The sequence below is a fragment of the Erpetoichthys calabaricus genome, chromosome 1 (genome assembly GCF_900747795.2).
Source record: "Erpetoichthys calabaricus chromosome 1, fErpCal1.3, whole genome shotgun sequence".
Taxonomy (NCBI): domain Eukaryota; kingdom Metazoa; phylum Chordata; class Cladistia; order Polypteriformes; family Polypteridae; genus Erpetoichthys; species Erpetoichthys calabaricus.
In genome coordinates, this window is record NC_041394.2 from 33935320 (window position 1) to 33958371 (window position 23052).

At 42.3% G+C, this 23052-nt stretch overlaps 1 protein-coding gene across 1 annotated transcript in view; it reads left to right on the forward strand.

The window, feature by feature from the left end:
- LOC114648469 (uncharacterized) overlaps window positions 1-23052 on the forward strand; it is a 78308-nt gene that overhangs the window by 32621 nt on the left and 22635 nt on the right. Inside the window, exons 3-4 of the mRNA XM_028797529.2 lie at window positions 8870-9042; window positions 17360-17481. Of these exons, the coding sequence (XP_028653362.2) occupies window positions 8870-9042; window positions 17360-17481 (295 nt within the window). The remainder of the gene's footprint in view (window positions 1-8869; window positions 9043-17359; window positions 17482-23052) is intronic.

Genomic DNA, 23052 nt, shown 5'->3' on the forward strand with positions numbered 1-23052 from the left:
TTACTTTTGCTTTGTGACATGATGTACTATCGTGCCAGAAGTAGCTATTAGAAGATGACCATGAAGGGATGCACATGGTCAATAACAACACTCAAATAGTTTGTGGCATTCAAGCGATGCTTGATGGGTATTAGTGGCTCAGAGTGTGCCAAGAAAATATTCCCAACATCAATATACCGCAACCACCAGCCTAGACTGTTGACACAAGGCATGTTGGATGCATTGATTCAAGCTGTTGGCACCAAACTCTGAGCCTACCATCTGTGCGCCTCAGCAGAAATCGAAATTCATCAGACCAGGCTGTTTTTTCAGTCCTCAGCTGTCCACTTTTGGTGGAGTTGTGCCCACTGCAGCCTTAGTTCTCTGTTCTTGGATGACGGGAGTGAAAACTGATTTGTTCTTCTGCTGGCTCACCACAGTTGTACAGAGTGATTATTGAGTTATAGCCATTTTTGGCCATTCTCTTCTGACTTCTCTAATCAACAAGGTGTTTCTGTCTGCGGAACTGTCTCTCTGCTCACTGGATGCTTTTTGTTTTTCGCACCACTCTGAGTAGACGATGAGTAAACTCTAGGGACTGTTGTGCATGAAAATCCCAGCAGATCAGCAGTTACAGAAACACTCCAACCTGCCCGTCTGGCATCAACAATCATGGCACAGTCGAAATCACTGAGATCACATTCTGCTGTTTCATGCGAACATTAACTGAAGCTCCATACCTGTATCTGCATGATTTTGTGCATGATGCTGCTGCTGCTGCCACATGATTGGCTGATTAATTATGGAGAAGCAGCGGGACAGGTGAACTGCTCAGTGAGTGGACATTCATCTAGATTTGACAAATTTGTCTTATAACATCGCATGTTTTCTATGAGTTCAAGACGTTAACTGTTTGGGGGGTGTACGTCAAGGTGCTTTGTGGGCTGATCTTGACCTTTTTTATTTTCATTGCCTTCCAGATTAGGAAAGTAAGCAGTAGCGATCAACCAGGCTCAGTTTGTTACAGTCGTACCCCCAGCCTGGCTTGTCAGCATCAAGGACCAGTGCTCCGCATGATATTTCAAATCCTAACATCATCATTACACACACACGTGGTCTTGTATGTGGCCCCCGCTGAGCAGCTGTACCACTAGGATAAGAAGAGTAGCCTGGGGTTAAGGACTGTGAAGCTCAAGATTGCATATTGATTCCTACTGGCTGACCCCAGGCAAACTATTTAACCTTCATAAGCTCAAATTATATGTGATATGTCAGGAGATGAACGGTGGATGATATAAAGCACTTGGAAATCAAATGTGCCACATAAAATGACATTTTCTTTTGTGTTTTTGGTGCTGTGATACCTAGAGGGAAGTTTAACAGACCAAGAAATGGTTTACTGGATTGATACCGGCCTGTATTATTGAGGGTTACGTGAGGATCGCCATGTTTGTTACTACATTGGTCTACTCTCATACCATAAGATTAACACACACATACACACACATACAGATCCTAGTCAAACAATTTTGTATAAGTGATGTCTAACTGCCAGTCACTCTGATCCATTTAACATAGGATCCCATCCACATAAGTACATAAGAGTGATACCCACAGTGCCTGTTCCTCTTCATTACTCCACATGGGGACTCACTGTCACCAGCAATAACAAACATACGGGTGTCCCCAAGACACATGAAGGCTCAACACCCTTTAGTTATATGTCACTTACTCGCCAGCAATGTCTTACTTCTACTGCACTTGTTCTTCTGTTGAGGTGCAACCTTTCAGCCTTAATAAACCCTGCAGGGATGAGCAAATGGCAGTCTCCTCCAGCACCAGGGGTTCTAATATTTACTTTATTACTTCAGTCTCTCCAGATATAAAGACAAATTAAAGAAATGTAAAAGTAATGTGGTATTTATTAAAGTAAAATAATGGCTAGATAAGTATAATAGAAAATAAAAGAGATGGATATCTATAGTCTTAGAAGGCTTACTAAATTCAGCAGTGTCAAAAGATGGATGTTGTCTTGGGAAGCTTTTTGATTCAGAAATCGACGTGATGCATAAGTTGCATTCTCCAACATCCAAATGGTCACCCTCTGTCTTTTTCTATGTGTCTTGGACTCTGACGTTACTTCCTATTTTGTCTTCGGCCTCTCGGATAAGCCATTACCCATGTCAAAAATTGGAAAATGTGACATTACACATCTGCGGTGGGCTGGCGCCCTGCCCGGGGTTTGTTTCCTGCCTTGTGCCCTGTGTTGGCTGGGATTGGCTCCAGCAGACCCCCATAACCCTGTAGTTAGGATATAGCGGATTGGATAATGAATAATGGACATTACACATTACATTAACAGACTGGCTAGCTGTCCTGGTCATGGATGACTCTGCCCAAAAGCTTCCATCCCATTCTTATCTGTACAAGCTTATATTGTCCCCATTCTTTTTAACATTAAGTTGTAAAACTTGACTGACCTGGTAAACTAAAGGCATCATAAATTCCTTGAATAACAAAACAGATGCATTAAAGTTACAATATATAGAAAGAAGGTATTAGCATATTTGGGTCATAAATTACTAGTCCACAAAAGAGGATGCTTTCAATGTAAATTATCTCTGTATGTTAATTACTTAAATTGCCTTAAGGGTTCTGTAAATTCATTTGTAAATTATTTCTTCAACGTTCGTTTGAGCAAAATTGAAAACTTAATATAAGCAGTCTGGAGTTTAAAAAAGTGATAATTTTATTATCCAGGACAGTACCATAATGATTCTGTTTATTAAAGACTAGAAAGTAAGGCTGCTGAAGTTCTTAATTCTTTTTTTATCTACTAGCTGAAATACCCAGTGTTGCCCAGGAGGAAAATAAAGTGTTTTTTTTTTTTTTTTTTAATTGTTTGAGAAAAATATAATAAAAAAAACACAACTTTAAAAATAAAAATAAATTAACAAACAATGAAGACCCACTGATGTGATTGTATTGTTTACTGAAGTGCCTTGTTATATACAGTGTTTTAATTTTTCCATCTTTAGCCAATATATAAAGGTTCTTAGGACTTTGTACCATTGAACATGCCACATAAAGTTGTCCATGTGAGAAACAGGCCGTGTCCAAATTGATTCCAGCAATTTTCAACGATTGTCCAAACATTCTGAGGGCCAAATGGATGAAAACAGACATACAAGACTGAATCAGCAATTAGTTTCTTCCAACTGAAATTCTTTTATAATCAGTTAAATGTTAAATATTTTACCTATATAAATAAATATTATAAGTTAAATATCATAGCTATATTTGGTCTATACTTTATCTTCAATTTTGATAACTTAATTAAATTAGTTTTTTTGATTATGAACGTATTAAAAAAAATTCTTGTTTCTTTTTTACGAAAAAAATACATATAGTTCATTAATGAATAAACAAAAATCACAAAGAGAGCCGCTGAATCCACAAAATAAATATACAATGTTTATGGTAGATAAAAATAAGATTGCTTACTTATCTTATATATAATATAATAGATAGCATATTTTAATCAAAATATAATCGCGGAATACATTCAAGGTAGTGTAAAAACGATGGGAAAAGTGAAGCCTTTTTTAAGTGTTTTTGACAGATTCATTTTTGTTTTGTGGTGTAGTAATACGTTTTTACATGCAGAATTTTAGACAACGTAAAAAACATCAAATAAATTAGTATTACTATTAGGTTGATTTAATTCTATCACCACTACAACATTGTTACAATAAGAATAATGCATGATGAAAATATAGTTAACAAAAACTAAAAATTAAACAACAAACAAATAATATTATGGATTTTTCAGTTTTTGAGTACTGAGAAAAGCGCTATATAAATGTAATGAATTATTATTAAGAACAAAGTACTGTAGTTGTATTGTATCCCTGAAGTGATCACCCAGCTCTCTAAGGAGGATGACTTGTGTCCTGCCCTCTGTATTGTGTTGTATTTACCTAATTTTTTGACACACACTGCGCGCCCAACCTACCTGGAAAGGGGTCTTTCTCTGAATTGCCTTTCCCAAAATGTCTTCCATTTTTTTACCCTACAAGGGTAAGGAGTTTTTTTTTTGTCTTGTCTTGAGTCAACGCTTGGCTGTCAAAAAAACAGGGCCTGTTAAGGCCCATTGCGGCACTCCTTGTGTGATTTTGGGCTATACAAAAAATAAATTGTTGTTATTGTTGTAACAGAGTGGGCAGCACAGTGGCGCAGTGGGTAGCGCTGCTGCCTCGCAGTTAGGAGACCCGAGTTCGCTTCCCAGGTCCTCCCTGCGTGGAGTTTCCATGTTGTCTGCGTGGGTTTCCTCCCACAGTCCAAAGACATGCAGGCTAGGTGGATTGGTGATTCTAAATTGTGCTGTGGGCTGATTTCCTGCCTTGTGCTCTGTGTTAGCTGGGATTGGCTCCAGCAGACCCCTGTGACACTGTAGTTAGGATATAGCAGGTTAGATAATGGATGGTTGGATGTTGTAACAGAGGTGCAATTCTGGTATAATACAGAAATAAGTGATAAATTGTTCTTTTTTTAAGGCCAAATGAACACTGAACAGTTACGCTAAAGCCAATAGTCTTCAAGAAAGAATCAGCAGCTATTGCCACACGTAAAATCCTCCACTGGAATCCCAACTGTCTTTTTCGATTGGAGGTTTACATAACACTCTCCATGCTGGAGAAGTTGTGGCACATCCCAGAAATTCTGTTTCACAGTTGGTTTATATCAGTACTTCCCTTACTGGGCCCCAGTTTTGAACCCCTATGATGATGCAAGTGCTCATTGAATTATGTGCTGTGACCACCAGGTGGGCGTGCAGCCTCCCATACTCCTGATTAATACAAAGGTTTTAATCCTTTAAACACCTTCACAATGCAGGCTTCAAAAGGCACACAGCATGCACAATACGCGCTCCTTTCTTCTCCTCTTTGTCTGCTTCCTCCCGACTCTGGCTTGCCTGGATGAAGGAAGCTGCTCCTTTTATGTGAAACCTGATACCAGAGCTCATAAATCCTCTCAGCACTCTCTGGCAGCACCCAGGGGACCTAAAAGGGCTGACCAAAAAGAACTACAATTCCCAATATGCCCTGTGGGTCTCTGTAGTGGTCCCAAAGCCCAGGAGGGCTGTCACCTGACAATCTCCTGAATACATCGTCTTCCCCTGTCCTTCTACACTATTGGCATCCCAGTTCAGCTCTGGCCAGAATGCGAGTCCCAGCATGCCATCTGTCACAGTACATACTGTGACATTTATTATTTACCTTCTTCCCCTTGGCAATATTTTTCGTAAATATAACATTAACTTTCACTGTTATGCTGATGACACCCAGCTCTACCTTGTTAGTTAACCCACCTCTTCTTTTCCGCCATCTTTGCTTATTGACTGCATTGCTGACATTAAATCCTGGTTTTCTTCGAATTTTCTTAAATTAAACAGTGACAAAACTGAGGTTCTCCTCATTGGTACAAAATCATCATTATCCAAAACCAATACTCTTTCTCTTATTATTGATAACTCCTTTGTTTCTCCATCACCTCAGGTCAAGAGTCTAGCTGTCATCCTCGACAGTACTCTATTTTCCCAATGTCACATTAATAACATCACCCGGTCTGCTTACTTCCACCTACGTAATATTAATCATATCCGTCTCTCCCTCACTCCCCATACCACTGCCATTCTTGTTCACAGTCTTGTTACTTCTCGGCTGGACTATTGCAATTCACTCCTCTTTGGTCTCTCTAATAAATCTCTTCATAAGCTTCAGTTAGTCCAGAATTCTGCTGCTCACATCATTACTCGAACCTCATCTATTCACCATATTACTCCGGTCTTGCAGCAGCTTCATCGGCTTCCGATTAAGTTTCGAACTGATTTTAAGATTCTGCTATTAACATTTAAGGCCATTCATAACCTCGCCCCTCCATATCTGTCTGACCTTCTTCATGTTGCCATTCCCTCCTGTAACCTTAGATCCTCTTCCTCCATCCATCTGACCGTCCCTCTCACCTGTCTAACCACCATGGGGAGAAGAGCATTCAGCCATTCTGCTCCCAAGCTCTGGAACTCACTACCTACCGAGCTCAGAAACATCAAATCATATTCATTCTTCAAATGTAAACTTAAAACGCATCTGTTTAAAATGGCTTTTTCTTTTTCTTTATGATTACAGTGGTTTTCTTTGGTTTTAATTTTTTTTTTTTTAGATTTTCTGATGTTTTAAGTTGTTTATAATTGTGTCTTTTATTTATTTATTTATTGTTTGTTCAGTGTCCTTGAGTTCTCTGAAAGGCGCCTTGTATAAATAAAATGTATTATTATTATTATTATTAAATGTTTAGTGAACTCTCAGTGATTAAAAGCAGAGATCAGTTGCTCAAGGAAAGGGCAAAAAAAAATATACTAAAGACTCGTTTCTAGGGTCATTTTTATCCCGAGTTCAGAGTACAGTGAAAATCTTACTTCCATGTGCTAATCAACATGTTGGCACTGTGGTGAGCTAAATAGGCAAATGTTGATTCCAATACAGTGTTGCGACACCAACACTAAAATTTGTTTTGTAAGTGATATCATAATTGCAAAATGTAAAACTCGCTAAAGAGGTTTTGAGGGGTTTAAAGGTTTTTTTTGGGTGGGAAATAAGGAATATTGTTTCTAAAAGTCTTGTTCATGCTTCCATCTTTACCTGTGTTCTTTCCTGCATCTGTGTAACACATGTGATACGTACCACAGCAGTAACATCAATTCTTTTTTTGACTTTTATTCAAAACACCACAAAGAAGTTTTTTAAAATTTGTCACATGGTGCATATTTCCAACACAAAGATGCATCAAAACAAACTATTCTGCTCATTAATGGGATTTCTCCACAGCAAGATCTCACTTAGACAGAGAGCTGCCACACAGCCGGTACTGGTTAGGAATACACACACTTACTGGGATTTTCCTTTTCTTCACCACAGATTTTTATTGTAAACAATGTTTCCAGACAGGAACTAAAAACATTTCTTCTTGATGTGAACAACATTACATCTGCTGGAAATGGAACACAAGTTATTTCCCAAATTACTTTCAAAAGTTATAAGAAGAGCTTCAAAATGTTGATTAAGAATTCACTTGCAAGAGTCTGATTGGCTCAGCAGATCGATTTAGAGTACCTGCACTCATAAGAAGTGTGAAAGGTTTGAGCAGGAATCCTGTGGTTGAGCTAGTGTGGATGAGAGGAGGAGAAGTGGTCAGGGAGCCAGGGGAACATCACTCTACGGGCACATTGCTCCTGTTCACCTATGGAGCAGGAATGAACAAGGGCTCCAGAGACCTGCGGTGACCAACTGAGGTGGCAGGATTAGAGACCTGGGGTCAGTGGGTCCCAGTAGGTGCTGAATGAGGTGGCTGGAATGAGAGCCAGAAGGTGGACTGCATTCACAGCCATCTCAGCTCTGCTGCAAGACCTGGAGGGTGAGAAGGGGAGACAAGAGAGGGAAGGAAGCACTGGGTAAAAGAGAGAGATGGTTCTGTCTGTCGATATATCTATCATATAGTGCCTTTCTTATCTATCTATCTATCTATCTATCTATCTATCTATCTATCTATCTATCTATCTATCTATCTATCTATCTATCTATCTATCTATCTATCTATCTATCTATCATATAGTGCCTTTCTTATCTATCTATCTATCTATCTATCTATCTATCTATCTATCTATCTATCTATCTATCTATCTATCTATCTATCTATCTATCTATCTATCTATCATACAGTGCCTTTCACATCTATCTATCAGTTATAGGATGCACTCTGGAGGTCATAGCAAAGGAGAGACAAAACTGAGTGCCATTATAGATAATGCTGTATGTCCTCCCTCCGACATACAGACATTGAGGAGTCCAGCCAACGACTTATTCAGCAAAAGTGTGTCAAGAAATGTGACTGGGTCTCCTTTACACCAACAGCAATATGTCTGCATAATGCCTCACTGTGACTAGAAAGAGCTTCTGTAAAAAGGCAAATTTCCCTCTGGGGACAAGTAAAAGCTTTCTTTCTTTCTTTCTTTCTTTCTTTCTTTCTTTCTTTCTTTCTTTCTTTCTTTCTTTCTTTCTTTCTTTCTTTCTTTCTATCTATCTATCTATCTATCTATCTATCTATCTATCTATCTATCTATCTATCTATCTATCTATCTATCTATCTATCTATCTATCTATCCAGTTATGGTGTTTGTTAACTTCTTCACATCACCATATTATTTATTGATGAAGATTTTGACACACTGCTGCTTTGATGTTTAAATAAGTGTATTTAGCACTTTGCACCAATAACTGTTGTCTTGTTCTCACTTGCTGTTGTCCATCCTCAGTATATGACTATCGATGTACCAGATGAAGGAAGATGCCCATGGCCTCACAGTCCTCCATAAGCATGCCAGAAGTGATGTTATGGTGTGTGTTCTGCGTCAAAGAGAGAGGAGGTGGTTAGCAGTCGCTTCAGCCGTGTCCTGCAGTCAGTGTTCTTACCTCAGATGGGCTGTTTAGATGTTTCCCATGCACTCTCATGTGTAAACCTATAAAATGCCCTTAAACACTATAATTATAATGTGTGACGTGTCAGTCTGCACTCCAGGTCGTTGTCTGTGTCTTCCTAGACTTGAAATGCAATGCATAGGACAAAACTGAAATGTGGTGCAAAGCTAACTTGAAAAGGGCTAATTTGTTCAGGATATGAGGATTGATTTTTCTTAACGTTGATTTTTCATCTACATGTCATGTGTTAGAGGTGGAGGTCAAAGTATTTACAGAACCCATGACCAGTATCTAACAGCTCTTGACGTATCTTGGGAGTCATATATGCCTAAACTGGTGTAATCTTCTGTCTTCAGATGTTCCAGTTAATTCCTCGGCCAACTTGGAAGAGAGTTGGACAGCTTTTTCCTGTGAAGATGGCAGTGAGAGCTGGAATTCTGACAAATGGACACAACAGCAAACAGATGACCATGGCCAGTGGTGGGCTACCAGTGCTGTGGAGGATTCCTGGAAGCAAAGCAAAGATCTGGTAGAGTCATTCATATTAGTCACGTCCTGCGCTATTGTGTTGGTTTCCTTTTTCTGTATTCTTGTCTCTGTGTCTCTTTATCTCCCCCGTGGACACCTTTTTTTGTGACATAATCCTAATGGCTGTGTACTCAGTGTCACAGAAACCCAGATAGTCATAAAAAAAAGAAAGAAGAAGAAGCACCAGGCTGAGTCGTCTGCAATTCAGGACACTGCAGTCGCCATGGCAACATGTGCAGCGCCTGGCTCTTCTGCGTCAGATTTCTTTTTTGAAGCTCTTCTTTGATGTGGGTCATTCACGCTTTTGGATGCTTGTTACATGATGCCTCTTTGAACCTTTTTTATACTCCTTAGGCCTAAGTGGGCATCCTTTTCCTTCTACCGTACCTAAGAATGAGCGGATAGGAAACACTGAATACGCACGTAATGGGGATTGATTTCTTGTCTTTAACTTTGAACATAGTGGGTTGTTTGTTTTGCAGCCGCTAGCTCAGGATACACAAGGGCCTGATTAGCGTTCTTCGGGGAGTACGGCTGTTATAGCCATCCCAGTGTGCCTGCTTTAGATTGCATGGCAGCACCACTCCGTCCAATTTGTTTTTCAAATGGAGCTGGGAGGTGAAGAACGGATCCCATGGCACTAGGATCTTGTTTAAAACAAGAATGGTCTTAATTAGCAAAACATCAAATCGGTAAATAAAAGACTGCAATTATGAAGCCTCTAAAGCCACCACCACTGAAACACAAATGTTTACTTTGTTTTATTTTGGCTGATAGAGATTCATTTGACTATTGTGGGATTTGTAGACAGTAGAACAATTTTTGAACAATTCTTTTTTTACAGTTCTTTTAAACAAGGAAAGTTCTGGTGCTCCTAAATCATAAGCCTAGGCAGTGTGAATATATAACTTGATTTTGACACAGTATTGCTAGAATAATGTTCTAAACATTGAGTTTTTAATTTAAGAAATGATGCTATGCATCCCCTCCTTTAACCGCCACCTTATCATGGTGGAGGGGTTTGTGTGTCCCAATGATCCTAGGAGCTCTGTTGTCTGGGGCTTTATGCCCCTTGTAGGGCCACCCAAGGCAAACTGGTCCTAGGTGAGGGATGAGACAAAGAGTGGTTAAACAAACCTCCTATGATGAATGAAAACTTTGGATGGCATTTTCCCTTGCCCGGACGCGGGTCACCGGGGCCCCCCTCTGGAGCCAGGCCTGGAGGTGGAGCTCGATGGCAAGCGCCTGGTGGCCGGGCTTGTACCCATGGGGCTCGGCCGGGCACAGCCCGAAGAGGCAACGTGGGTCCCCCTTCCCATGGGCTCACCACCTATGGAAGGGGCCAAGGAGGTCGGGTGCAGTGTGAGTTGGGTGGTGGCCGAAGGCGGGGACCTTGGCGGTCCGATCCTCGGCTACAGAAGCTGGCTCCTGGGATGTGGAATGTCACCTCTCTGAAGGGGAAGGAGCCTGAGCTAGTGCGCGAGGTTGAGAGGTTCCGGCTAGATATAGTCGGGCTCACCTCGACGCACAGCTTGGACTCTGGAACCAATCTCCTTCAGAGGGGCTGGACTCTACCACTCTGGAGCTGCCCCCGGTGAGAAGTGCCGAGCGGGTGTGGTTATACTTATTGCCCCCCGACTTGGAGCCTGTTCATTGGGGTTTACCCCGGTGGACGAGAGGGTAGCCTCCCTCCACCTATGGGTGGGGGGACGGGTCCTAACTGTTGTTTGTGCGTATGCACCGAACAGCAGTTCAGAGTACCCACCCTTTTTGGAGTCTCTGGAGGGGGTGCTAGAGGGCATACCTTCTGGGGACTCCCTCGTTCTGCTGGGAGACTTCAATGCTCACGTGGGCAATGACAGTGAGACCTGGAAGGGCTGATGCCAAAAGGCGAAGCTCTCAATTTACCAGTCGATCTATGTTCCTACCCTCACCTATGGTCATGAGCTATGGGTAGTGACCGAAAGAACGAGATCGCGAATACAAGCGGCTGAAATGAGTTTCCTCCGCAGGGTGTCTGGGCTCTCCCTTAAAGATAGGGTGAGAAGCTCAGTCATCCGGGAGGGGCTCAGAGTAGAGCCGCTGCTCCTCCGCATCGAGAGGAGTCACATGAGGTAGCTCGGGCATCTGATCAGGATGCCTCCTGGACGCCTCCCTGGTGAGGTGTTCCGGGCACGTCTAACTGGGAGGAGGCCCCGAGGAAGACCCAGGACACGCTGGAGGGACTATGTCTCTCGGCTGGCCTGGGTACACCTTGGGATTCTCCCGGAAGAGCTAGAAGAAGTGGCCGGGGAGAGGGAAGTCTGGGCATCTCTGCTCAAACTGCTGCCCCCGCGACCCGACCTCGGATAAGCGGAAGAGGATGGATGGATGGATGGATGGATGCTATGCATTAAAATCTCTCAGTTTAAGGATACTGGCATGTCATTTTCAAACCTGCTTAATCCAGACCAGGGTCTCGGTGGGGGGGCTTCAGCCTACCCCCGCCAGCATTGAGCACAAGGCAGGAACAAACCCTGGACAGGGCGCCAGTCCACTGCAGGCAAATCTTCAAGCCTTATTTTATACAGCACTTTCAATCATGAATCGAAAAAGACTTTGTGGCCACTAGGGGATACAATTGAGCCCTCAGCCCCTTGACACAACTACACCGACGCAGACTTAGGAGGAGGTTAGGAGCAGACTTAGGTCATTTTATAATAATCATTTTACTGGACAGAACACCTTGTCACAGGGTTCTTCTCTCCTGACTCAGCAGGAAAACAGGAGAGCAGAATTTGAGAGTAAACCGGGAGAAGCGGCAAAAGGCCAAAACAACAGAAAATAAAAATAAGCCGTAGCGACCGTAACCCAGACAAGAGGCAAAATCAAATTAAAAGGAAACAGTAAATAAGTCGTAACCAGGCAATACAAGAAAAGAAAGGACACAACATCGCTGGATGTTTCTACATCAAAGCCAATGGGCTGCCTTTCCCAGTTCCTCTGTACCACAATTATAGAAGTTAAGGGCATTATACAGAGGATGTGTGAGACCTTCAACATGTTCATTGCACCCTCTTCCTACTCCTCTGGTAAAAGCTAATGTATCAGATATAAGCCCTCTTATTGCTGATATCATTAATCACTCTCTCCAGAGCGGCTTAGTCCCACTGGCCTTGAAAACCACAAAAAATTAGACCTTATTTAAAAAAGTCCTCTTTGCATCCTGAAGTGATAGCAAACTATCGTCCAATCTCCAACCTTCCATTTTTGTCTAAGGTTTTGGAAAAGGTTATTGTGGTTCAACTTCAGGATCACCTCAAAAAATTCAATCCGTTTGAAAAATTTCAGTCTGGTTTCCAAACTTCTCACAGCACAGAGACAGCCCTGGTCAGAGTCACCAATGACCTCCTGATGGCTGCTGAGCAGGGCTCTCCATCACTTCTTATCCTCCTGGACCTCACAGCTGCATTTGATATGGTAGATCATAATGTTCTCCTTCATCATTTTCACTATACAATTGGACGTTCTGGCATTGCTTTGGAGTGGTTCAAGTCCTATCTTACAGACAGGGCTGAGTATGTGGCCTTGGGGGATGCTAAATCTCATACCCACACTGTCAGAACTAACACCTTAACGCACACTCCAAAAGGCCAGATCACTACCTTTGGAAGAGCTAAACACATCATGACTTACTGGAACAAATACACCTTAAATCAATAAACACACCCTTTCATTTAATTATTACTTACGTTTAACCGTAGAAAAACCTGGCATTACATGTAAAAACAGAAGAAAGATCGATTTAAATCAGTGTCCGAAACAGCAATAAATTGTGTTATTAGTATTTTTATTTTTTTTTCTTTTGATGGCCCATTGTTTATAATAATAAGTGACAAAAACTAGAGCAGTTCTGTATAAGGCAATTAATATATTGCATAACTCAATGTAGAATATGTATTGCCGCTTTCTTCACATACATGTTTAAAAATATTATTTTGGCATAAATGTTTATTCTAAATTGGTTTAAAAACAATATTGCACACATGCATAGTACATTTTAAAAAATGTTATCACTTTTATTATTATATTTTTACTAAACTCTAACGTGGTGTAAACATTATAATTATATTGTATACTTTGTTTCATGAATGTAAACGAAAAACTATTTTCAATTAACACAGATCTTGATGATTCTAGTTTTGTCGACATGTTAAATGGTTCCCACAGACCTGAACACAATGTAAATGTTAATAGTGTATTTCACAGAAACGATCCGTATTGTTTAATTTGATATATGACACGACGTGATGGCAGAAACCCTCTGAACTTCACAATGATGCGTATTATTTGGTTTCTAAACGGGTCTTTGACCCGACGTTACTTTCTGGGCTTTACCGAGACCTGCCGAAACCTTCCAAAAGTAATTTTACGAAGTCAGTCCTGAAACGACGGAGACGTCACTTCCGGGTCTAAAACTGCGGGTCTACAACTGTGGGTCTAAAACTGCAGTGACGTATGGTGCTGTGGCTCTGCAAGTGGATGCTTCTCAGTGGTGGAGCTCCAACACCAGTACAGTAATCCTTCGCTATATCGCGCTTCGGCTTTTGCGGCTTCACTCTATCGCGGATTTTATATGTAAGCATATTTAAATATATATTGCAGATTTTTTGCTGGATCGCGAATTTCTGCGGACAATGGGTCTTTTAATTTCTGGTACATACTTCCTCATTTGGTTTGCCCAGTTGATTTCATACAAGGGACGCTATTGGCAGATGGCTGAGAAGCTACCCAACCAGAGCGCGTATTATGTATTAAATAAAACTACTCAAATATATTGTGAGCACGGGGGCTCTTCGCACCCCTAGAGGATACGGCCGCTCCTCAAAAAACGCTGAAAGATTACCTTCACAGTGCTCCCTTCTTTGCTGGGCTTACATATGGCTGCTTTATCAAGCGATATGCTTCCTGCACGGTGCTTCGCATACTTAAAAGATCAAACAGCACATATTGATTTTTGATTTTTACTTTTCTCTCTCTCTCTCTTGCTCTGACATTCTCTGCTCCTGACGGAGGGGGTGTGAGCAGGGGGGCTGTTCGTACCCCTAGACGATACGGATGCTCTTCTAAAAATGCTGAAAGATTACCTTCACATTGCTCCCTTCTGTGCAGCTGCTTCGTGAAGCGACATGCTGCACGGTGCTTCGCATACTTAAAAGCTCGAAGGGCACGTATTGATTTTTGATTGTTTATTTTTATCTGTCTCTCTCTCTCTCTGACATTCTCTGCTCCTGACGGAGGGGGTGTGAGCTGCCGCCTTCAACAGCTTTGTGCCGCGGTGCTTTGCATACTTAAAAGCCAAACAGCTCTATTGATTTGTTTGCTTTTCTCTCTCTCTCTGACATTCTCCGCTCCTGATGCGCACTCCTTTGAAGAGGAAGATATGTTTGAATTCTTTTAATTGTGAGATGGAACTGTCATCTCTGTCTTGTTATGGAGCACAGTTTAAACTTTTGAAAAAGAGACAAATGTTTGTTTGCAGTGTTTGAATAACGTTCCTGTCTCTCTACAACCTCCTGTGTTTCTGTGCAAATCTGTGACCCAAGCATGACAATATAAAAATAACCATATAAACATATGGTTTCTACTTCACGGATTTTTTTATTTCGCGGGTGGCTCTGGAACGCAACCCCCGCGATCGAGGAGGGATTACTGTATAGCCACTCCTATGTTTTTCCACACTGATTTGTGTTTTTCTGGTCCTTTATTAATCCCAAGGGGAAATTCACATACTCCAGCAGCAGCATACTGATAAAAATTTGTCACCCACACGCCATTTTGTTGAAGTTCGTCATAGTGGAAATTGTTTGATTTGTGAATGTTAGCCTTCTAAGGTGTTATTGATTTTTGCTGCATTATCCAATTATAATATAACAGAAGTGCACTGCTATTGTATTTCGTTAATCATTTTATATGCCATATATGCTCCAACAAACACTCTTATTGTCTCTAATAAGCGCTGGGCTTCAGAGGGGACGCGGCCAAATAGTAGCCAGTCTCTAACAGTAGCCGGGTCTTTGATATTTGCCTACTAGCGTACATTGTAAGCGTCTGTATCTTTATAGACGTGTGTAATACATGTGCATGTCAGCACGTTGCATATATAAGAAATACTGATACAGTATACCGGTTTCTAAAACTGCTTCATTTTCAAATGAAATGATTCGGGAATCTTTCAAAAATTGCGGCATCACCAATTCTACTGACGGCAGTGAGGATTCATTAATTCATTGCCTCAAAGAAAATCGAAGGAAGAGAGAAATTGTCGGCGGCCAGAATTCAAAGCATCGTGACAAACCTGGAAGAAGAGAAACACGATATTGAACTGGACAACAACGAAGCCGTCACTGCGGATTCGGACGACGAATAGCAGCGAAAGGTGCAGAAAGACATTGCCATTTATCTTTAACAGTCTTATGCAGCATGTGAAATTCAAAAAAAGTAGCTGTTTGTAATATTAGCCGATATTTTTGTGTAACTACCTGTACCGGCACGCCCAAAAAAATATTGCGTTCTGAAGGTTTTTGTTAATAATGGCCCGTCTCTAATAGCAGCCGGTCTCTATTAAGCGCTGGGAGCCCAGGCTAGTTTTGCAAATAAATGCTGGGGGCCTCTATTGGAGCATATACGGTGTTTATCTTATTTCATGTGTCTATATTTTTTCGGTTACATGATCTACGTTTTTGCTGAAAGTTAGGGTGGCAACATTGTCCGACAATGCTGGAAAGAAAAACAAAAGTTCTGGAAGAAGAAATGGAGAGAAAGGGTTTAGCCACGTTGCTGAAACTTTGACTATATAAAGTTAGCAACAGCAGATAAGTTATTAAATAAAATAACTTGTGGATGTTTGCATAGAGTACAGTCAAAGTTAAATTTAGTATGCTGTTCCTGTACGAGTATGAGTGTTTAATTGAAGATACTTTAAGTGATTGAAAGGACTGGTTCACGTGGAAAGTGACTTGGGAGCGCTTATTTTCAGGATGGTAGAAGATCATTTCACTGGAGTGGAGTGCCAACTTCTTCCATTCGTGCGGGAGAGACAGTTTCCAGTGCAGAGGCCCCTTTTCACTCAAGTGGAGTACAAAATTAGTCTGTCCACGCGAGAGAGACGCAGTGTGCTAAACGCTGGTCCACAGAGTCATTTAAGACCGTATTCCTCAGCTGAGTTGGTAACTGTACACTTGGACAGAGGTACAGTTTTTTTTTGTTCTATTTGGTTTGAGCTTGGTTGAGCAACGAGGAACTTTGATAGTTTCCTGGCCCCACGTTCACTAGCTTCAGTACAGGCCTGCAACAGGTGTGTGTGAGAATGCAGTTACCCTGCGTTTAGGAGGGAAGGGGTGTTACATAGTATTCCCGTAGTCTTCATCACACAGATTTTTCACTTAAAAGCTGAATTGACTGCTCCATGGGATGACGGGATGGAAAGTGAAAAGTATACAGAACTGTTAGCTGTGTGCTCACAAGCTGGATGGAGGCTTTCATCTTCCCAGTAGACGTAGGTTGCAGAGGCTTTACTGGAACATCCTCCCAGAGGTTCCTGACGTCTCTTGTGATTACAGGCTCAAAGCTGAGGAAGACCCTCAAAAATGTGACAGAAAAATGAAGTTTCTGGCTCTGACTAAGAAGAAAGGATAAAGCGTGGGGAAAACAAGGATCCTAAGATCTGGCTGCAGCGGTGGTAGGAAGACGTCCCTATTGCTGCTTCAACACCTCGAGGTGTTCTGGCATTAAAGGAGTGAAACAACAGTGAAGGGTGGCTCCCAGCTGATGACCCTGTAGCCAGCAAGGTGGCAGTGTCGGAGGTGCGCCAGGCAGAAATGCCCAGCAGGTGGTCCCACCTGTGCGCTCGTTTACATCTTGTCTAAAATATAATGAACAAATTAAATGTTACTAGTACAAGTTATTTAATAAACCAAAAAAAATGTTGATTTTCAAACCCCATTACCGTTTGTTTCGTATGAATTAATGAAGCACTTCTGTTTGTCAGCCTGCAAACTATTTTTCTAGTTTTAACGGCCGCTCACTTCTGGTAAAACTACTGTAACACTAGTTGGAAGGTCCATTTTCCAAAGTCTGAATGAAAAACAAAGCAAACTTCAGAAATGGTGGAGTCTGATGGGACAGCCTGGAGCGAACGGGTGCTGGACGGGGAATTGAATGCTACAGTTCTAGTACAGGTCACACACCCCGTTCTTACTGTTGCTTGAGTCTTCTTTATTTTAAAAGGGCCGCTGGCTACAGTTTAACCAGTTCTCTCTCTCTGTCTCTCTTTCCAGTCCTCCCTGTTTCAGGGCTGTTTCCCTCCAGTTTCGCCTCAGTCTGCTGATCCAGAGGAGGTCTTTCCGCTGCACCACACCTTGAACAGGAGATCTCAGAAGGAAAGCAAAGATGAAAACAGGTAGGAAAGTTTTGTCGATGACATTCACTGAAGGAGCTTATTGCCACAATTAGATTGCAGTCATGTCTTTTCGTGAATCCATTTTTAAAATGAGCCCCTCTTTGGTGTAAACACTGGACAGCCAAACAATCACTTCTTTCTCACTTCCTGTTCTTTTGATATCCATCATCCTCATGGCCACTTTCAAGCCAGGCTTCCATTTTAAATTCTTCTTCATTTTTCTTTTTTGTTTCTGTGTTCTTTGATTTTTGCCTCAAAAGATTCCCCTAAGCAATATCTCAGCCACCTACTGCACTAGTTTGTTAAAACTGGTGGACTTCTTTAAATATGTTAGACTCGCATGTTATTATTGATGAGGATTTCTTTGGAGAAACATCTCAAGCGACAAAGTTTGTCAATCTGTGTGCTGTGGTGGCAAAGCAGTGGACTGTAAACCCCAAGATGTTCCCACCTGTAACTCACTGTGTGACCCTGAGCAAGATATTTAATCCATACTTTCAGTCTGAAGAAGTCTGCAAACAACGGTGAAATATCCAGGTCTTGTAATTCACTCGGTCAAAGCTCCAGTGTACTTTGCAGAAGGCACACACTCCCTACAAATGTGTTATTTCAGCCTACTGCTTTTTCAAAAGCACCCACAAAACAGGTGGTGGATGCCAAAAACATCCCACAGAACTTTGTGGAACAACCGCAGACCGCCGTAAGAACTAGTGATCTTTTTTATATACTTCTTGAACTTTGCAAATTGTGATATACAACATTTGTTTATTTCCCCTTGTAACTGTCACATATTTTCGAAGGGATTAATATCCAAGTCAAATAAAGCTGTTTATTTTCATTTAAATGTATTTCCTTAGCAGACACTTTTATCCAAATCAGTCAGACAGACTGTTTAGGCGTGAGTGTTACAGGACAAGGGTACACAAATGGTCACCACAAGTGAAGACCTCAAAATACACTGCCTGGCCAAAAAAAAAGTCGCTACCAAAAAAAAAAGGTCACACACTCTAATATTTCGTTGGACCGCCTTTAGCTTTGATTACGGCATGCATTCGCTGTGGCATTGTTTCGATAAGCTTCTGCAATGTCACAAGATTTAGTTCCATCCAGTGTTGCATTAATTTTTCACCAAGATCTTGCATTGATGATGGTGCACTAGGCATGACGGGTGCATCACTTCATCTGCCTCTCTTCTTACCCTGATGCACCCATCACTCTGGAACAGGGTAAATTTGGACTCATCAGACCACATGACCTTCTTCCATTGCTCCAGAGTCCAATCTTTATGCTCCCTAGCAAATTGAAGCCTTTTTTTCCGGTTTGCCTCACTGATTAGTGGTTTTCTTACAGCTACACGTCTGTTCAGTCCCAATCCCTTGAGTTCCCTTCGCATTGTGCGTGTGGAAATGCTCTTGCTTTCACTATTAAACATAGACCTGAGTTCTACTGTTGTTTTTCTTCGATTTGATTGCACCAAACGTTTAAGTGATCGCTGATCACGATCATTCAGGATTTTTTTTCCGGCCACATTTCTTCCTCGAAGACGATGGGTCCCCACTATCCTTCCAGTTTTTAATAATGCGTTGGACAGTTCTTAACCCAATTTTAGTAGTTTCTGCAGTCTCCTTAGATGTTTTCTCTTCTTGATGCATGGCAATGATTTGACCCTTCTCAAACAGACTAACATCTTTTCCACGATCACGAGATGTGTCTTTCAACATGGTTGTTTAAGAAATGAGAAGCAACTCATTGCACCAGTTGGGGTTAAATAACTTGTTGCCAGCTGAAAGATAATCGCCCATGCAGTAATTATCCAATAGGAGACTCGTACCTATTTGCTTAGTTAAATCCAGGTGGCGACTTTTTTTTTGGCCAGGCAGTGTAAAATGCAAACCTAACAGCCCATATCAGAAATTCACCAAGCAAGAGGGTCTTCAAAAGCTTCTTAAACACATTGAGGAAGTCAGAAGTTCAAATGGAGGTGGGCAGCTTGTTCCACCAGCTACGATCTGCACATGAAGAGCCTGGACTGAGATATGATACCACACAGAGGTGGCATCATTAGATGCCATTCATTGGGTGGAGTGGTGGCTAAGGCTCTGGACTGGTATCTGGAAGGTTGCTGGTTCAAATCCCGGTTACTGCCAAAGAAGATCCTACTGTGTTGGGCCCTTGAGCAAGGCTCTTAACCTGCAATTACTCCAGGGGTGCTGTACAATGGCTGACCCAAAGCGATATGAGCAGAAAACTAACAAATTACTAATACAAGAGATTGCATAAGATGAAATAAAGAGCAGCATCAAACAGATGCTATTCATCAGCAGACTGAGAAGGAGCACTGGACCTCACAAGTGTCTCCATATGTATAGGCGCGGACCCAATGACTATTCTGTGAGCAAGCATCAAGGATTTTAACTTACAGAACATCATTGTAATGAAGTTAGAGGAGTGACATTTGCCCATTTTGGCGAGCTGAACACCAGACGTGCCACTAGATTTTGAATCGTCTGTAGCGGATTCGTGACACATCCCAATAATGCTGCCAGCAGAGAGTTGCAGTTGTCCACAAGTGTCAAGACCAAATCCTGGACCTGTCAGATATGGTCTGGCCTTGCAGATTCTGTACGGAGTGATTCTGCAAGACTGGGACACTGATCTGAGATGGTTTCTGAAGTACAGTGTGCATACAGACTTAATAGGTGTTCGTGATAAAGAGAAAAACTGAGCTGAAGTGGAGTGCTGAAAAGACGGACAGGCAGAACAAGAAGGTTCATCTTTGCAAGTGGAGAATTAGCCCGGACACAGACAGACGCTAAGGACACAAGTACCAAAAACACACGTGATTCATTATTATTTAGCGTCCCAACAAGCACCAACACACTTTACTCTTTCTTTCTTTCTTTCTTTCTTTCTTTCTTTCTTTCTTTCTTTCTTTCTCTCATCTCTTTCTTTCTTTTTCTTTCTTTCTTTCTTTCTTTCGTTCTTTCTTTCTTCTTTCTTTCTCTTTCTCCTCCACTCTCTCTCTGGCAAGCTTTGTCCTCCTCCTCCCGACTCTGGCTCCTGGAATGGTGTCTGCTGGCCCCTTATATAGGGCACCCAGAAGTGCTCCAGGTGTCTGATGATGTGTTTCCAACAGCACTTCCGGGTGTGTGCAGAAGAGCTGCTCTCCAGGGCTCAGCAGTAATTGTAGCACCCCCTGGCGGGGTCTGCGAATTACAACAGGGTTGCACCACACTCCAACTCCCATGAAGCCCTGCGGGACTCCGAGGCACTGCTGCAACTTAGGAGGGCTGCCATCTAACATTCCAGAGGAGGTAACGCTCTGGCCACACGTGCTCCCCCAGTGCTTCTAGCTTGGAGGCATCCCAGCCAGGCAAGGGCCGCTGCCATCCGCCACACCAGGTTGTGCTGGAGATGGTGCCTCCTTCATCCAGGATGGAAAGACAGTGAGGCATGTAGAATCTAACTGATACCGTGTGGTCTTCCGTGTGGCTCTACAGCTGTGTATCATCAGCATAGCAATGATAGGAGAAACCATGGGACATGATGATAGAGAGTAGTGAGGAGGTGTACAAAGAGAAGAGGAGAGGGCCCAGCATCCATCCTTGGGGCACACCAGTACTTGGCTAGTGCCCCCTTGATATAACTCTCTTTTTACCTTCACATGGCAGGATCTGCCCAAGAGGTGGGACTCAAACCAACTGAAGGCAGTCCCACTTAATGCCAAGGATTTGAATTTTGACCATGTAGAAGGCAGAGGAGAGATGTAACAGGAAGAAAACAGATGACATGTTGGTGGCTGTAATGCATTGACAATGCTAGGTAGTGGAATGGCTCCTGTATAAGCCTGACTGATTAGGATCAAGCAGTCGCTTCTGTAAAACAAATGCAGAGGCTTGATTTATGCCACAGCAGTGTCATGTCTGGAGGCTGTATGCATTTATTAGTCTGTACTTTGTAGCTCTTAGTTTTGTTTCTTCATAGTTTATTTTCATCTGTGGGTAGCTTGCACCTTCTCCCCGTGTCTGTCCAATTTTCCTCCCATATCACAAATAGAGGTTAATGGTTCCAGCAAAATCATCTGATTGGCAATTGTAAATTAGACCATGTATATGTGGGTGTGTAAATGTGGACTACGTATGTGATTAGCTTATTTTTTCCTTACAAGTTACTGATAAACTGACCCTCAGAGTCAGAATTCTGCTACACTAGATTATACTGGTTCTCTCATGAATACTAGCCTTTGGGCTAAAGTAGCAGCAGGACTGGGTAACTGTTTAATATGAAGGAGTTTGTAACGAGAGTATTTTAGCATAGTAGAGAGCAATACTTATCTGATAGTAGCAGAGAAGCAGCACAGCACAACGGAGTAGGTGAGACAGGAGGATGAAGATAGCAAAATTCGGAGGTTCCAACATACAGCCACAAACATATAACACTGGGTAATATAGGTGGGATCGCCCAGAGCCGCATCCAGCTGAGTGTAAACCTCAGATCAATTCTTAGTCATTAAGCATGTATAGAAGGAATCAAGAGCAATCCAGTGTATAAATTATAATCTAGAAGACAGGCCATCCCCAGCTCATAGATCGTCACGGTGCAAAGAAATGTCCATAGGGCTCATCCAGTGTGCCACAGAAAGATTTGGTTGTCCCCGAGACTACAAACCCAGTCAAGACAAAGTCCATAAAAGTAAATCCAAATCAACACAGTTCAAGTCAATTGCATCCATGAACTATACATTCAATAAAAAGAAAGTGAACAATTGCAAAAAGTTTAAGTTTAACGCAAATTTTAATGAAAAGTGTTGATAACAGGGAGGAGCAGCAGCAACATGTGTGCTCCAGCGTCTCCTCCACAGCTTTTGATGTTGGTCGAGAAGGCCTGGCTCGCTCGCAGTCTCTGCTCTACTTCATCCCAAAGGTGTTCTGTCAGGTTGAGGTCAGGTCTCTGTGCAGGCCAGTCAAGTTCCTCCACACCAAACTCACTCATCCATTTCTTTACAGACCTTGGTTTGTGCACTGGGGTGGGCGCAGTCATGTTGTCATCCCCAAACTGTTCCAACAAAGTTGGGAGGATGAAATTGTCCAAAATGGCTTTGTATGCTGAAGCATTAAGAGTTCCTTTCACTGGAACTAAGGGGCCAAGCCCAACCCCTAAAAAACAACCCCACACCATAATCCCCCCGCCACCAAGCTTTACACTTGCAACAGTGCAGTCAGGCAAGTACTGTTCCCCTGGCAAACACCAAACCGAGACTAACCCATCAGATTGCGTGATTCATCACTCCAGAGGACATGTCTGCGCTGCTCTAGAGTCCAATGGCGGTGGGCTTTACACCACTGCTTCCGACGCTTTCTATTGCACTTCATGATGTAAGGCTTGCAGCTGCTCGGCCGTGGAAAACCACTCCATGAAGCTCTCTACGCTGCACTGTTGTTGAGCTTTTGGAGGTCTGCAGCTATTGACTCTGTAGAAAGTCGGCGACTTCTGCACAGTGCACCTCAGCATGCGCTCTCCCCACTCTATGATTTTACATGGCCTACCACTTCATGGCTGAGTTGCTATTGT